General features: G+C 36.1%; 1 protein-coding gene across 8 annotated transcripts in view; it reads right to left on the bottom strand.

Moving 5' to 3' along the window:
- EXOC6B (exocyst complex component 6B) overlaps positions 1-17,548 on the bottom strand; it is a 462,052-nt gene that overhangs the window by 394,340 nt on the left and 50,164 nt on the right. For 5 of the 8 annotated variants that reach the window (XM_045580892.1, XM_045580891.1, XM_045580890.1 and 2 more), the window contains 2 exons: positions 7,270-7,474; positions 4,378-4,407 (listed from right to left, as the gene is read on the bottom strand). In XM_045580892.1, coding sequence (XP_045436848.1) covers positions 4,378-4,407; positions 7,270-7,474 — 235 coding nt within the window. The remainder of the gene's footprint in view (positions 1-4,377; positions 4,408-7,269; positions 7,475-17,548) is intronic. The other 3 variants (XM_036435703.2, XM_036435699.2, XM_036435697.2) reach the window with 1 other exon arrangement.

Raw genomic sequence — 17,548 nt, forward strand, 5'->3', positions numbered from 1 at the left:
AATCAGAAGAAAGCTGTGAGATTGAGGATAAACCTCAATACTTAGCACATAAACTCTCACTGTTTTCAGTTTGGTTACCCTACCCTCAACTTGCATCTGTTCTCCTCTGGACTTCTGCTAGAGCTGAGATAAGGCAGTTGACTGCTAGGGAATAGCTAGGAAAGGAATCAGTTGTCTTAACTTCTTTTGAAAAAGACATTCAATCAATCCTTCTGTTTGGGCATTGATTTTACCCTCTTTTCCCAGAAGAACCTGATGCTGCTAATTTCTAAGACCTGGGGGTTCTGGAAAACATTAAAAATTGAATTGTTATCCACTCTTTCTAGTAGTTTATGACTGAGTTTTCTTCTGTTAACTGTCATTACTTAACAGTTTTTTTAAAATGTAGTATCTACCATAGCTATTCTAATTGCTGCCTACTTCAAGAATCCTTATTATAAAACAGTCTTATAGTCCTCCACCTTACACCTACCATATCAGCAAAAAGCAAGAAGAAATAAATACCAAAATAAAAAAGAAAAGTGAATATAAAGTTAATCCAAGAATACCAGACCAACTAAATACAAACTTCTTTGACTCCGAAGGCCATATTCTGTGGAAGTTTTGTATAACATCCAGCACAAAAGAGGTTTCAACATTACTGCTTTTCCTTGGCAGTCATTACATGTCCTGTGTGAACTCAGTTGGTAATTCTGTGCCAGACCTAAGTCAAAAGATAGTCTACACAATAAATAAGAGAGTACATTTTGCTCTAATCAACACTTAACCAAATAAAGTATAAGGTGTAAAGGACCATGGTGACAACTAATCTCACCCAAGGGTCAGTTTCTTTAAAACCAGTTACTAAAGAAAGAATGGCTGGAAGCCTTCAATTTCTTTTATGGAACCAGTTCCTTGCCTAACCATCAGTTATATAACTCATGTAATTTGGCAAACCCACGTTAGAATTTTTAAAGTAAATAAATTCTTCCCGTCATTAAAGGGCCTCACACAGAAATCAACCTAGCAAGAATGTTTACATTATAAATGTTATTTAGCCCCACAAAGCTTAATGCAAACTAATCAGAATAAGAAATATAGAACTTCCCTCCTGTACAAATCAATTCCATAAGTGAATTATGGAAATCAATTTCAAAAGGAACTAGAAAACAATAGACAATTAAGAAAGAACTTCTTTAGACATTTTTTTTTTATAAAATCACTTCAAGCTGAAATGATAATTCCAAACCAGATATGCACGTTATTTTGGAAACACACTGGAGGACAGTCAGCATTGAAAAGGTTTTTTCTGCCTGCTTTAAAAATGGCTCTGTTTCCATGGCAGAACCCACAGGTGGGTCCATTAAATGCTTTCAATCCAATACCATTTATATATCTCAGAACATGAAAGATTTTTTGAAAATAAAAACCTAACTGCTTAACCTAAAATTCAATTGGTAATAAGAGAGTAAAATTTTAGCCGAAGCCGGTTTGGCTCAGTGGTAGAGCGTCGATCTGCGGACTGAAAGGTCCCAGGTTCGATTCCGGTCAAGGGCATGTACGTTGGTTGCGGGCACATCCCTCGTAGGGGGTGTGCAAGAGGCAGCTGGTCGATGTTTCACTCTCATCGACGTTTCTAGCTCTCTATCTCTCCCTTTTTCTCTGTTAAAAATCAATAAAATATATTTTTTTAAAAAGTGAGTAAAATTTTAAAAAAGCAGAATGAACAATATTAAAATTTTCCCTCAGATTTTGCTAAACGACTGAGCTTCTAACTTAGTTATCATAACTGAACATGTTCTTACCTTTATGCAGCTTTCCAGGCATATTGAAAGACAGAGACTTTCACCTAAATACTGTTTTAAAGTGGACTATACCATTGTTTCCTACATCCAAAGGCAAAATAAAACCATACAGTTTAGGCCTGGCCATGTAGCCCAGGGGTTGAGCATCGAACCATGAACCAGGAGATCATTGGTTCAATTCCCAGTCAAGGCACATGCCTGTGTTGCAGGCTCAATCCCCAGTATGGGACATGAAGAAGATAACCAATCAATAATTCTCATCATTGATGTTTCTATCTCTCTTTCCCTCTCCCTTCCTCTCTGAAATCAATAAAAAAAATAAATTATAATCTCAGATATAAGTATAAAAACTAATTTACTCATTAAAGCTCAATTATTGTGGAAACCTCCTAGCAGTTTATTTTGGCCTGGTGTATCACTGAGACAAGTCAATTTACTAACTGCCTCTCTCATTCCAATGAACCAAGGACAAAGCTCACCCCATGAGTTACTATAGCAACTCATATTCACCTACATAATTTTTAGAAGCACCCAGCCAACTATCAACATAAATAAGATTTTCATACATTTTCTCATATGATTCTAAAGAAGGCAAAAAAAAAAAAAAAAAAAAAAAAAAAAAAAAAAAAAAAAAAAAAAAAAAACCTCTTTAAAGCCAAAACTTTGGTTGCTGAACTAAAAAATAAAAATTTAAAAATTTTTAAATATATTTTTATTGATTTTGTAGAGAGAGAGAGAGAGAGAGAGAGAGAGAGAAAGAGAAAAAAAATCAATGATAAGAGAGAATCATTGATCGGCTATCTCCTGCATGCCCCATATTGGGATCAAGCCCGCAACCCAGGCATATGCTCTTGACCAGAATTGAACCTGGGACCCTTCAGTCCACAGGCCAATGCTCTATCCACAGGGGGATATGTCAGATAAAACTGTGAAGAAAATAGTCAAGAGACATGGAAAACAAGTGTTTTCTAGGCTATATAACAGCAGGTTGTAACAGAGACTCGCTAGCTATTCCCAAACCTCCTGGTCACACAGATAGACTGTATTTCCAAGCCTCATTTGCAGTGTGCAAGCTATGGCCAATGTGATGTTGGCAGAAGTGATATGGATCACTTACAAGCTTAGTCCATAATAAACCTCCAAGGATTATTTATTACTCTTTTCCTTACTGCTGTAATCTTGAAAGCCACAGGTTGAAGTGGTAAAGCCACAAGTTGGAAGAATCCTAGATCCTTGAAGATCACTTGGAACAGTGCTACCCTACCAGAACGTCCACTTTAGACTTTACATGAGCTAAAAATAAAACTTCTATGGTGATATTTTGGAGCTTAGCTATAATAGCAGGCAACATTATTTAAGGAAAACAGAAACTGGTGTTGGAAGAACAATGTGGCCATAACAAACTAAACTAAACTAAACTAAACTAAACTAAACTAAAATAAAATAAAATAAAATAAAATAAAAGGCATTAATTTAGAGATCAGACAGTAAGCAGCAAGAATATATATTTCACAAGTCAAAAGCCTAGAGAGTCCTATAATAATGTGACAAAACAATTGGGAAAACAAACCTATAATACCGATAAATGAAAAGCACACCATGTGCCTACGGTAGCTCTATAAGTGAATGGGCAGTCATAGTCACAGAATGCAATGTATATTGGCATTTACTTTCTGCTTTTAACAAGGTATTACGTAAAAAGATGAGCATAGCCCTGGCCAGTTTTGTTCAGTGGTTATAGAACTGGCTCGCTGACACAAGGGTTGAAGTTTCAATTCCCAATCAAGGGCAAGTACTTTGGTTGCAGGTTCCCCAACCCCAGTAGGGATGAGTGCAGGAGGTAACTGATCTATGTGTCTCATGGCGATGTTTCTCTTTCTTTCTCTTTCTCCCTTTCCTCCCTCCCTTCCACTCTCTCGAGAAATCAATGGGAAAAAATATCCTTGAGCCGAAACCGGTTTGGCTCAGTGGATAGAGCGTCAGCCTGCGGACTGAAGGGTCCCAGGTTCGATTCTGGTCAAGGGCACATACCTTTGTTGCGGGCACCTCCCCAAAAGGGGGTGTACTAGAGGCAGCTGATCAGTGATTGTCTCTCATCGATGTTTCTAACTCTCTATCCCTCTCTCTTCCTCTCTATGTAAAAAAATCAATAAAATATATTTTAAAATATATATATATCCTTGAGCAAGAATTTTTTAAAAAGAAAAAAAAGATGAGCATAGAAAAGAATTTACTGATTTGCAAAATGAACTTATAGGGGATAGAAGTCCAGAAACTCAGGCCTCAAAGGGTTATAAAGCTAAACACATAAAGATCCTAAAAAGTAAGAGAGAGAGAGAGAAAAGGTAAATGTTTGAGAAAGAAAATCCCTCAAGACTACTAGTTGAACAAAGTGACTTAATCCTGAGGCAACGATCAGATTCAGGTACAGTCTCTGCACACATTTTTTCATAGAGCCTCAAAACTAAACCATTAATGTGAGAAGGTGGCATGAGGCAAGGGCTATGCTACCCCACCTCTACTACCTCCCCAAATAAAAAATAAGGAAAAAAGTTCCTGAAAATTATATTTAGAAATGATGTCCACATAGTACCTGACACTGGGTCTGATGTCCACATAGCACCTGTTAGACAGAAACAGATCAAAGGCCTACTAAGTTTTGAGATAACTATAGTGTCAAAATCCCATAAATCTGGACAATAAATCTTTGACTGTTCATAGCCTTAAAACAACTTTCAGACCCCTACACTTAGAGGAGCAGAAAGCAGGCAGAGGAAGGAAGAAATTAGGAAGCGGAAAAAGGAGAGAAGGAGGAACTAAGTTGTAGATATAAATATAGAAGGAGAGAGAGAGAGGAAAAAAAAAATCTTCTTATAAGGCAGCTACATTCCCCAGCATGGACTTCAGAAGAGCACATAGGAAAAAGAAGAAGAAAAGAAAACGCAGGGTGCAGCTAGGAGCCCAGGAGAGCAATGGGCAAGGTGTCAACATCTACACAAGAAGTTCCCTCACTAACATGGTAGAATGATTTCCCAATGCTGACCCAAAAGGATTACATGATTTGCTATGAAGCAGGTAATATTGTGTGTCTCCCATTATTCCCTTTTCTACATGAGTTTTTGTTGTAGTTATTCTGTTTTTTGCTTTTTTCTTATAAATTGGGGATAGTAGGGGACGCAGGTCAGGTCCAGATAACTCGTCATCCTAGTTTCTGGTGACCAGCCCTTAAAGAGACATATATGATGCTCATGAAGAATGTTGAGTATTTCTGGAAGATACTAGACTTTGAGATGGATGTAGTGACTGGGTAGGATATTCGGCTGCCACTCTTAGAAAAAAGCTCAAGGAAGAGCAAAGAGATATTTGATAACCAGAAGGGTAGACTCTGTCAGAGACTAGCAATTATCTACCAAACCTGTGTCCTTCTCCTCTTAGAAACAATCAGATATCCTTTTCCAGCCTCCCTTGCAGGTCAGTATAGCCATAGAATTAAGTTCTGGCCAATGAAATGTGAGTAGAAGTGATAATGTGCTGCATCCATGCCTAGCCCTTAAATCTCTCTCAAATGTAATACTCCTTGGTCTTTCCCCTTCGGCAGTAATTTTCAAAGCCATATTAAAAATGGCACAGGAAACTTAGTGAAAAGAGTAATTAAGTCACCATTGTAAAGAAAACCATCAGAAAAACCATTCTGGGCTTGACATAAAATTATAAATAAACCATTTACTCTCCTTTCCAACTTCCATGAATTCAAGCAAAAATTTATTGAGCATTATCTACAAAGTACATGGCAGTTTCTCCCCCACCTACTTTCCTTAGCATTTGAGTATTATAAAAGACTAGAGGCCCTATGTACAAAATTCGTGCACTCAGGGAGCGGGGGTTCCCTTAGCCCAGCCTGCTAGCTCTCTCTCTCTTCCCTTCTCTAAATCAATAGAAACATTAAAAAAAAAAAAAATCAACCAGCAGTGCAAAGGTATATTTTCAATGATTAGTTTTGTTTCTTCATCACTGAAAACAGATATCATTATTTCTACCAGGTTTACCATCAATTATTGTAGTTTTAAACTTTCCATTCTATAAAATTTAATACTGACAAAATTAAAAAGAAGAAATGGAAATGATTATCTGCATTCCTTTAGGAAAGGGGTTCTCAAACAGACATCTGAAAGATTACCACATGACCCAAACATGGTCTGCCCCCTTCTTTCTCACAGAATATGATCCACAAATGACTTTTTCAAGTACACAGTTATATGCAGAATAAAAAATAAAAATAAAAAACACTTCCCATAAACAAATGAATCCTCTATTTATTGTTGCAGGCTACATCATAAGGTATATTGAGAAATTTTAATAAAATCAATGTGACTTATATTTCAAAAAAGGAAGTAGCACTGCAAATCATTTCTGCTCTTTTATTCATAATGACAAAGGAAATCCAGACACTGCTTGTGGTGTTGGTGACTTAAAGATGAAGAAATTAAAGGGGGGAAAATCTAAATATTTCTAACAGATTTATTAATTTATAAGCTGTAAATAAATCCCTTCTATGATTATAATTCACAGTATTTACCATAGGCCTTTTTCGTTGACACCCAATGATATCTATATAATAAAAGGCTAAGTGGCCATTACGGTGGAATGACCAGAATGGCAAGTCGCTATGATGCACACGGACCACCAGGGGACAGATGCTCAATGGAGGAACTACCCCCTGGTGGTCAGTGCGCTCCCACAAAGGAATGCCCCTCATCCAGAAGCTAGGCTCACAGCTGGCGAGTGCAGCAGCAGTGGCAGGAGCCTCTCCTGCTTATGGGTCAGCGTTAAGAAGCAGCAAGCCGAACAGTAAGGAGCAGCTGGCATGCAGGCCCTAAGGAGTGAGGCGTCCCAGACTGCAAGAGGACACCCCCTCCCCCGCAGTGCACGAATTTTGTGCACTGGGCCTCTAGTCAGAAATAAAAATTACAGAAATATTCAAATCTATAACATGACAGTTTGCTTAGTAAATATAGTAAATAATCAACCAAAAATATGTGCAACACAATTTTTCTCATTAACTAGAACGAGAACTTTTAAAAATATTGGGCTTCAAATCATAGCCAAAGGTAGTATTTAAAAACAAACAATCAAACAAACAAAAACCTCATCAAAGCCCCAATATAAACCATTACCATCTACCATCAATCAGCAGTTACTGAATATGCACACAACAAAAATATATATGTATGTATATGTGTATGTGTGTGTGTGAGTGTGTATATATATATATATATATATATACACACACACACACACATATGTATATATTAGTAAATAATTCCTTTCTCTGTTAAGAAAATATAACACATTTTTTTAATTGTGTGCTCCCATAAAGATGAAGGACTTTCCTAAAATAACAAGAAATAATTAAGACACAAAGCAAAACAATTTAACAAAATACTTCCAAAGTCATTGGCCAATCTATCATAAACCCCAGACTTACTTGTTTCATGGCAGTCTCTCCAATTTTGTCTGAATGTTTGCGGATACTCTCCAGAAAGTCTTTGAGATCAGACATAGAGACGTCCTTAATTTCTTCGCGAAGCTTAGGGATATTATCCACCATCACCTTGCAGAATCGATAGTGGCTCACTTGAGGCAGATAGGTATGCTCTAGATGTTCCAGAGTTTTCAGTGCAGGGTAATGCCTATAAAAGGAATTATATCATCTTTAGTTCAACTCAGTCTGTTTTAGGGTCACAGATTCACTCCTCAGGCAAAATTTCTAGCCTGAATTAGTTTTCATTGTACATTAAGACAAATACAGTATTAATTTTTTAATAAAAGAATCCATGGAAAATCTCAAATTATTAATAATTAATAAACATATGCATTAAAAGACAAGTAAATTATAATAAAAAATATTCTCTTTTCTTTCAATTTCATTAAAAGATTTTTTAAAGCAATGATTATAACACTGCATTATAGACTCTATAAAATATACAGATATAATAAATCCCTCCTATGATCGTATGTCAAAATATGTCAAAACAGTACAAAATATGTCACTTATGTCAAAAAAGTACAAAAGAGGAAGGAAGTAATGGAGCTAAGTTAATGCAAAGTCACTACATTATTAAAAAAAAAAAATTGTACCATCGCCGAAACCGGTTTGGCTCAGTGGATAGAGCATCAGCCTGAGGACTGAAAGGTCCCAGGTTCGATTCTGGGCAAGGGTATGTACCTTGGTTGCAGGCACATCCCCCGTAGGGGATGTGCAAGTGCAAGAGGCAGCTGATCGATGATTCTCTCTCATTGATGTTTCTAACTCTATCTCTCTCTCTTCCTCTCTGTAAAAAAATGAATAAAATCTATTTTAAAAAAATAAAATTGTACCATCAATGACCTAAAGTAGACTGTGATAAATTAAGATACAGATTATAGTTCATAGAACAGCCTCTCAAAAATAATCATTAAAAAATTTAACAATGTATCTTTAAATAGCATACTAAAAATTATTTAACACCAAAAAAGGAAGAAAGCAGAACAAAAAAGACATGAAAAACATAGAAAGCAAAAGAGCAAAATCCAACCATATCAACAATTACATACACTCCAACTAAAAGGCAGAATTGTTGGAAAGGACTTAAAAAGCATAATATGAATATATGTTGTCTATAAGAAACATACTTTAAATTCAAAGAAACAAATAAGTTATAAAGTAGAAAATGAAATAAGATATACCATGCAAAAAGTCATTATAAAAAATGCTTAAATAGCTATGTTAGTATAAGAGAAAATAGTTTAAGACAAAAAAGATTGCTATAATAGAGAAATATTTCATAACAATAAAGGGACAATATTTATCTGACAGGAAGAAAAGTTTCCATATGCATAAGAAAATGATAAAGGTGACAAGGTAAAAAAAAAATAAGCTATGCATAAAAATAATATAATTTATAAAAATAAAGAGAAAACAACAACCTGGTAAAGATTATTTGTAACATATTATATATACGAGCTTTTTTTAAAAGCAGTAAACAAGAAAAGTCTTAAAAGAATTTTTTAAAAAGCCAATATGTGAAAAAATTGAACTGATAATAAATTCAAATCAAAAACATAATTTGTCATTCAAACTGATAAATATTCTTAAAAGATCACAGGTAACATTTTCAAGTGTTTCAATAAATGATAATTCACAGCCTGCTGGTAAACAAATTTATACTAATGATACAAGTTTTCAATGAAGAATGTTACCAAAAATAAACAAACACACACAAGTTAGATGCATAAGTTTCTTGAATTAGTTATATTTATTAACAAATAAAAATATTATTCTAGATGTCAAATAACAAGGAATTAGACACATTATTATAGACTAGAGGCCCAGTGCACAAAATTCATGCGCTCGGAAAGGGGGCTCCCTCAGCACAGACTGCACACTTTCATAGTCCAGGAGCCCTCAGGGAATGTCTGACTGATGGCTTAGTACTGCTGTGGAGGCTAGAAAGGCTCCCACCACTGCTGCTGAGCTAGCCAGCCATGAGCGTGGCTTCTGGCTGAGCGGTGCTCCCACAGGGGGAGCACACTGACCACCAGGGGATAGCTCCTGCATTGAGCATCTGCCCCCTATTGGTCAGTGAGTGTCATAGTGACCGGTCATTCTGCTGTTCAGTTGATTTGCATATTAGCCTTTTATTATATAGGATCCGTGTAGTAAAAGACTAATAAAATAGCAAAAATTTTTACAATACTTTTGTATGAAAATTATTTCAAAATCAGAACTTACACCTTTGGCCAGTACGCTAAGTGGTTAGAGCATCATCCCATGCACCAAAGGGTCTTGGGTTCAATTCCCGGTCAAGGGCACCTGGGTTGCAGGCTCCATCCCTGGCCCTGGTCACGGTGCAGGCGAGAGGCAACCAATTAATGTGTCTCTCTCACATTGATGTGTTGTTGTTTTCTCTCTCTCTCTTCCCCTCCCCTTTACCTTCAACTTTCTCTCCAAAAATCAATGAAAAAAAAAATCCTCAGCTGAGAATTATTTTTAAAAATCAGAACTTACAGAGAAGAACCAAGATGGTAGCATGGGTACATACTTGTACTTGCTGTCTCACACAACCACATCAAAACTACAACTAAAAGGCAAAACAGATATCATCCAGAAAAACAGGAAGGCTGGCTGAGTGGAAATTCTACAACGAGAAGGAAAGAGAAAAGCACATTGAAACTGGTAGGAGGTGCAGAGGTGCGAAAGTGCAGAGGTACAGAGGTGCACATGGAAATGGGCTGGCAACTGGGTATGCTGTTGTCTTTTTCAATCGGGAGGGAGATACAAGCTCCTGACTGCTCTGAACTCCAGTTCCAGGCAAGACTCTGGGGACCCAGACTCATAAAAGGAGAAACCGGACTGTCTGGCATTGAGCCGGAATGCGAGGGCAGCTTTCTCATAGAGGTGCTTGCAGCGATCATTGTTCCTGCGTGGGGCCACAGGACACAAAGACCCTGGGACCTCTTCAAAGCAGAGAAGATTGGTAGCCATTGCGGTTTGCTCCACCCTGATAATTCCCAGAGACCCCACCCCACCCAATTTACAGCCCCACCCAATCTGTGAGCAGAGGCTTTTGCATATGAATGGCCTGTTCTTTTGTAATATAAAACCTAACAAACTGCAGCTGGGTCAAAGAGCACCAAAGCTTCCAAAAGAAGGCCTAGACAGCAGCCTGCACTGCTTCACAGCTGGGCCTCATCTGGGCACTTCCTAAACCCAAACAAAGAGGAGGAATCTGCAGATCTCTCTGTAGCTCCTCCTGAGTGGCCTCAGACAGAGGCTAAATTAGCACCTCCTTGGAGATCCAAGAGCCAGTGTACCCTGTGGTCAGAGTGAGACCATATCAAATTATAATTCTTCACATCCATAAGCAACACACTCAAGATGCAGACTCAGTGAACACCAAAGCCCCACTGAAGCAAGTCCTCCTCCATAGGGAGTGTCTCCTGCACCGCAGCTCTCCCACTGTAGTTGCAGCTAGTCTTCACAGCCAATTGTCCTGGTGGTCAATTCCTCCCAGTGAGACCAACAGCAATCAAGACTTAATTACAAAAAGGCTGTGCACACAGCCCACAAAGGGGTACATCAAGAGTGTCCACCTCAGGTAATTAGGGAAGCTGAGCCACTAGGCCCTATAGGACACCTAGCACACAAAGCCACTCTGTCAACACAGGGAAGCATCCAAAATGCTGAGACAAAGAAACAGGTCACAAATGAAAGAAGTGGAGGAAAGCAAATGATTGAATATAGAGTTTAAAACCACCATTATAAGGTTACTCCAGAATCTTCTAGAAACCTCCAAGAAATTTAGTGAGACCCTCAAGGATATAAAAAAGGGCCAATTAGAAATTAAGCATACACTGGCTGAAATAAAGAATAATATACAGAGATCTAACTGCAGACTAGACCCCAAGAGTTAAGTCAAAGATTTGAAATATGAAAAGAAAGAAAGAAAAAAAAAACCAATCAGAAAAACAAAAAGAAGAAAAAATCCAAAAATATGAAGATAGTGTAAGAGGCTTTGGGACAACTTCAAGCATACCAACATCAGAATTATGGGGGTGCCAGAAGAAGAGAGAGAGCAAGATATTGAAATCCTATTTGAAGAAATAATGACAGAAAATTTCCCCCACCTGGTGAAAGAAATAGACTTACAAGTCCTGGAAGCTCAGAGAACCCCAAACAAGAGAAATCCAAAGAGAACCACAACAAGACACATCATAATTAAAATGCCAAGGGCAAGAGACAAAGAGAGAATCTTGAAAGCAGCAAGAGAAAAACAGTTAGTTACCTACAAGGAGTACCCATCCGACTGTCAGCTGATTTCTCAACAGAAACCATGCAGGCCAGAAGGGAGTGGCAAGAAATATTCAAAGTGATGAACAGCAAGAACCTACAACCAAGATTACTCTTCCCAGCAAAGCTATCATTTAGAATTGAAGGTCAGATAAAGAGCTTCACAGATAAGGAAAAGCTAAAGGAGTTTATCACCACCAAACCAGTATTATATAAAAAGCTGAAGGGTATTCTTTAGGAAGGGGAACAAGAAGAAAAAAGTAAAAGATAAAATTTATGAACAATGAAGTGACAACAAATATATATCTATCAATAAGTGAATCTAAAAATCAAGTAAATAAAAAATCTGATGAACAGAATAAATTGGTAAATATAATAGAATCAGGGGCATAAAAAGTGAGAGGACTGACAGTTCTCAGAGGGAAGGTATATAGGGGGTGAGGGAAGAGACTGGAAAAAAATCATACACCTATAAACAAGGACAGTGACATGAGGGGTAAGGGATTGGGGTGGAGTGGGAATTGGGTGGAAGGGAGCTATGGGGAGAAAAAAGAGGAACTGTAGTAATCTGAACAATAAAGATGTATTAATAAAATCAGAACTTACAAGTATAATCATAACATTTTTCAACATTAGAAATATGTTTACATGAATAGATTATGAATATATATGCATGCATAAACTACATAATCACTAAATATGCCCAAACATAAGAACATAGAAAAATGACTATAAAAATATACAAAAATGTTAACTATAATTTTTTCCCTTTGGATAGCACATTATGGTTGATAATTTTCTTCATGTTTTTAATTTCCTAATTTCCAATAATATATTTATATAGAAAAAATTCAGTTCCAAATCTATAAATAAAGGACTTACAGCCCTATTTTAGATTTTAAGAGTGAATTTCACAGTGGTAAAATTCTCTTCTTGCCCAAATGCACTTAATACCACAAGCTAAAGATTAGAGATTGGTTTTGTTTTAATTTTTTGTTATTATTTCTCCTTTGTGTGTTCCAAAAATAAAAAAGTTAGTTCATTCCTCAAATACATAGAGGAAAGAAAGGTTTATTTCTTCTAAATTTAGAAATAAAAATATAAATATAGTTTAAACTGAAATGGTTGGTTTTATTAAAATTTACAGACTCAAAAACAGTGCAATTCACATGATTTGTGTAAACAGAACGGTGTTTATAGTACAATTAGGTACAAAGAGCGATGTGCAATAAAATGCAATTTCTCTAGAGAGAAACTTTAGAATGGACAGAAAGCCAGAAATTAAGCCAAAAAGATAAACACACTGGGGTTTAGTTATATTTTGGAACATTGTTTATAGAATGAGAAAAATCTAACAATGTTGCCTGCGAGACACATTCACTGATGAGACACATGGCTCCATGCCGAAAACATCTGGTCTGTCAACTCTACCAAAGCTAATTAGTATAAAACCCAGTGATTCCGGGCAACAAAGAATGTTACCTTATTTCCCCATTGTCTTTCCTCTATCATATTCATGTTCTCACTATAACACTTCAAAAAGATTATTCAAATTTCTGGTGTATTTCAAATATCAGTGACAGATTAAAGAACGATAGCCAATTAAACACCTGTATAGCAGACACCAAAAGAAAAAAATTCTATTCCCAACGGCCATGGAAATCTAAAACAAGATTTAGACATTACTTTGGCAACCTCTAAACATTATTAAAACGGAATCAAAAGAACAAATTCTAAGCTTTATTTGCATGTGTATTAGCTATCCGCCTCTCCCCCTCATGCAGGCTACCTTATAGTAATGTGAGCAAAAAGAAAATAAATAAAATTAAAAAGGGAATACAAAGCCAAAACCGGTTTGGCTCAGTGGATAGAGCATCGGCCTGTGGACTGAAAAGTACCGGGTTCGATTCCGGTCAAGGGGATGTACCTTGGTTTCGGGCACATCCCCAGTAAGGGGTGTACAAGAGGCAGCTGATTGATGATTCTCACTCTTCGATGTTTCTGGCTCTCTATCCCTCTCTCTTCCTCTTTGTGAAAAATCAATAAAATATATATATATTTTTTAAAAGGCGGGAGAGGGATACAAAGAAAGGTAACAGGAAAAGTGGTCTAAAAAATCCTATAAACTGAATAACTAAAGTCAGAATAATTTAGACATGGTCGAATGCTATCATGAGAAATGTTGATTTTAGGATAAATTTTGTACTTCCTTGCCAGGTAAAGAACTGTTTCACAAAAATGGTTTTTAAAATTCTAATCTGATCTTTTTAAAAATATATTTTATTGATTTCAGAGAGGAAGGAAAAGGGAGAGAAAAATAGAAACATCAATGATGAGAGAGAATCATTGATCAGCTCTGCCTCCTGGGAACCCAGCCTGCAACCCCAACTTGAGTATGAGCCCTGACCAGCAATCAAACCATGACCTTTGGTCCATAGGTTGAAGCTCAACCCCCAAGTCATACTTGCCAGGCTAACAGTGATTTTTTAAAGCAGATCACAATTTTTTTAAATTCATAGTATGAAAATAAAACGTTCACCACAGAAAATTAGTGTCTTTCCTAATGAAAGAATATCATTAACAACTATTTAATCCCTTCTATGAGCTAAAGATAGAAAGATAGTCAGATATCTTTCCTTAGGGAACATAAAACCTAGTAGTTTAATCAGTAATTACAGCTTAAAAAATAAAAAAAATAAAAACTATGCTTCCAACCATGAAGGACTAATAAGAAACAACATGAATGTCCAAAAAGTAGAATACTGGCTAAAATATATAAAACAATTGTTTTCAGATAGTAGACTTCAGGTAACAACTATAATCTCTGAAAAATGGAAACAAATAAGATGAACTTAATAATTATATGAGTTATCTATCTGAAGGTGATTTCTAGATCATGGACAAGGTCAGAGAAAACCCAAACAGAATCCAGCAGCTTAGCAGCACTGGAGTCAGAAGAGTTCAGGAAAGCTGACATACCTTGAGGTTGTGCAGCAGAATTCAAAAAGAAAAGGGAGGAATGCAGAAAATAAATGCAGAAATCTACACAGGGGTTCCCTTGAGTCTTTGCTAAGTACTAGGCCAGGCATAAGAAAAATGAAATTCCACATGGACAGGCAAAAAGAATGAAGAAACAGTGGGGAAGGAAGAGAAGATGGGAGGGGAGAGAGAGAGAGAGAGAGAGAGAGAGAGAGAGAGAGAGAGAGAGGAGGAGGGAGGAGGGAGGGAGGGAGGGAGGGAGGGAGGGAGGGAGAGAGAGAGGGAGAGAGAGAGAGAGAGAGAGAGAGAGAGAGAGAGAGAGAGAGAGAGAGAAATACCATGGAGATATAAGGTAAACACTTCCAGGCATCAAGAAATATTCAAACAGCCAAGCTGAAGAGTCCTTGAGGATCCCTGGGTCATTCAATGAAGATGAATACTATTCTGAAATATCCCTGAATGAAGTAAAACTTAAAAATGGAGTTTAAACAAACCTGCAAACAACTAAACCATTTGCTGAAACAAAGACCAACACTCTCTAAGAAAAAAAAAAAAAAAATGCCCCCCAAATTCAGACACCCTTTAAGATAATATAATGTCCATTATTCAATCAAAAATTACTAGACATAAGAACAAAAAAAAAACAAAAAAAGACCTATAATTAGGAAAAACAAAAGCAGTCTGCAGAAAGAGATCCAAAATGCCAAAAGTGACAGAACTAGCAAAGAAGTACGTGAAAACAGAGAGTAGAGCTATATACTTGTATTTGAAAACACACAAAAATAAGAGAAATTAAACATTTTAAAAAATTAAACTCCTAATTGTAAGGAATATATTTTCTGAAATAAAAACTTCCCCAGAATAGGAATAAAAGAAGATTATATAATGCAAAAAAAGAAAAATGAGAAATCAGTGTAAAACAACAATAAAACTATACCATGTAAAACACAGAGAGAAAAAAAGATGGGAAGTAAAAAACAGAATAGATCCTCTGTTCTAACATACATGTAATTTAAGTCCCAGGATAAGAATGGAAAAAGGAGAGAGAAAAATAGTATCTGAACCTTTTCCAGTTTTTCTGGAAATTAAACCCACAAATCCAAGAAGCTAAACAAAACACAAGTAGAATAAATACACATGTGAATCAAAATCAAATTGCTGAAAACAAATGATAAAGACCAAAGTTTTACAAAAGATGGAGAAATGACACATTAAATACAGACAGACAAATGTAAGACTGGATCACATACCTCCCCTTAGAAAACTACATAAGCCAAAAAACAAAGAAATGACGTTTTAATAACTAATTAATCTATAAACTTAGACTTCTATACCCAGCAAAAATAGTTTTCAAAAGTGAAGAGAAGATACAATTTCATACCAATCAAGATAGCCATAATCAAAAGACAAACAATAATAAGTATTGACTAGGATGTGCAGAAATAGAAATTTTCACATGCTGTTGGTATATGGTATAAAGGTAAAAGCACAGCTACTTTGGCAAATAATCTGGAATTTCCTAAAATTGTTAAACATAGAGTTAAAACATAATTTAGCAATTCTATTCCCAGGTATATAACCAAGAGAAATGAAAGCATCTCTCCACAAAATAAACCTCTAAACAAAAATTCATAGCAGCATTACTCAGAAAAGCCAAAAATGGAAATAACACAAATGTTCATCAACTGATGATAACTAAATGTGATATATTCCTATAATAAAATATTATTCAGCAATAAAAAGAAATTAAGAACTGGCATACAGTACAACATGAATGAATCTTGAAAACATTATGTTAAATGAAAAGAAGCTAATCACAAAGAACTACATATTGTATTATTCCATTTTCTAAAAGCCCAGTGCACTTCAGGCTGAGCAACGCTCCCCATTGGGAGCGCACTGACCAGCAGGAGGCACCTCCTGCATTGAGCATCTGCCCTCTGGTGGTCAGTGTGCATCATAGCGACCAATTGTTCTGATCATTCCACCATAATGGTACTTAGGCTTTTATTATATAGATATTAAATTCCAAAATAGGTAAATCTATAGAGAAAGAAAGTAAATTGGTGTTTTCCCATAGCTTGCAAGGAAAGATAGAGACCAGAAGAGGATTGGGTAGTGACGGCTAAGAAACTCAAAAGTTTCTTTTGGAAAGAATAAGAACATTCTAAAATTGACAGTGGTGATTTTTGCACAACGTTGTGAATATACTAAAAACCACTGAATTGTACATTTTAAACGAATGAATCAAATAGTATGTGAATTATATCTCAAAAAACCTGATAGGATATTTTAGACACACAAAAAAAAAAACTTTAAAGAGACAATATAAAAATTAAACAAAAAGAAAGCAGCAATGATTACATTAACACATATATTTAAGAAAAAGAAATATTACCCGGATACAAAGGAACCCTCCATAATAATAACTAGGTTAGTTCACCAGGAAGATAAAACAAATGCTAAATGTGTATGCACCCAATAAGAGAGAGTCAAAGTACACATAGATCAGAAAAGAAGATATATGCAAATCTACAATCATAATAGGCAATTTTAATACTCCTCTGTCAACAATTGACAAATACAAAATTATTAGGATATAGAAAATTTGAACAACACTATCAACCAAGTATATCAAAATGACAGTTAAAAAATGCTCCACTAGCCCTAGGTGGTTTGCCTCAGTAGACAGATATTGACCTGTGGACTAAAGGGTCCCAGGTTCGATTCTGGTCAAGGGCACATGCCCAGTGTTGCGGGTTCGATTCCCAGTAGGGGACATGCAGGATCATTGATGTTTCTATCACTAAAACAGTTATAGGTTGTTCCCCTGAAAGATTGGGTCTTCTAAACTCAAACTGAGTAGTGTTTCTTATTAAACATAATACATTTATTATGTATTAACACATGTATTAAACATAAAAGACTTTGTCACAATATATGACAAAATAAATCA

Source organism: Pipistrellus kuhlii, unplaced genomic scaffold (assembly GCF_014108245.1).
Source record: "Pipistrellus kuhlii isolate mPipKuh1 unplaced genomic scaffold, mPipKuh1.p scaffold_m20_p_13, whole genome shotgun sequence".
NCBI lineage: Eukaryota > Metazoa > Chordata > Mammalia > Chiroptera > Vespertilionidae > Pipistrellus > Pipistrellus kuhlii.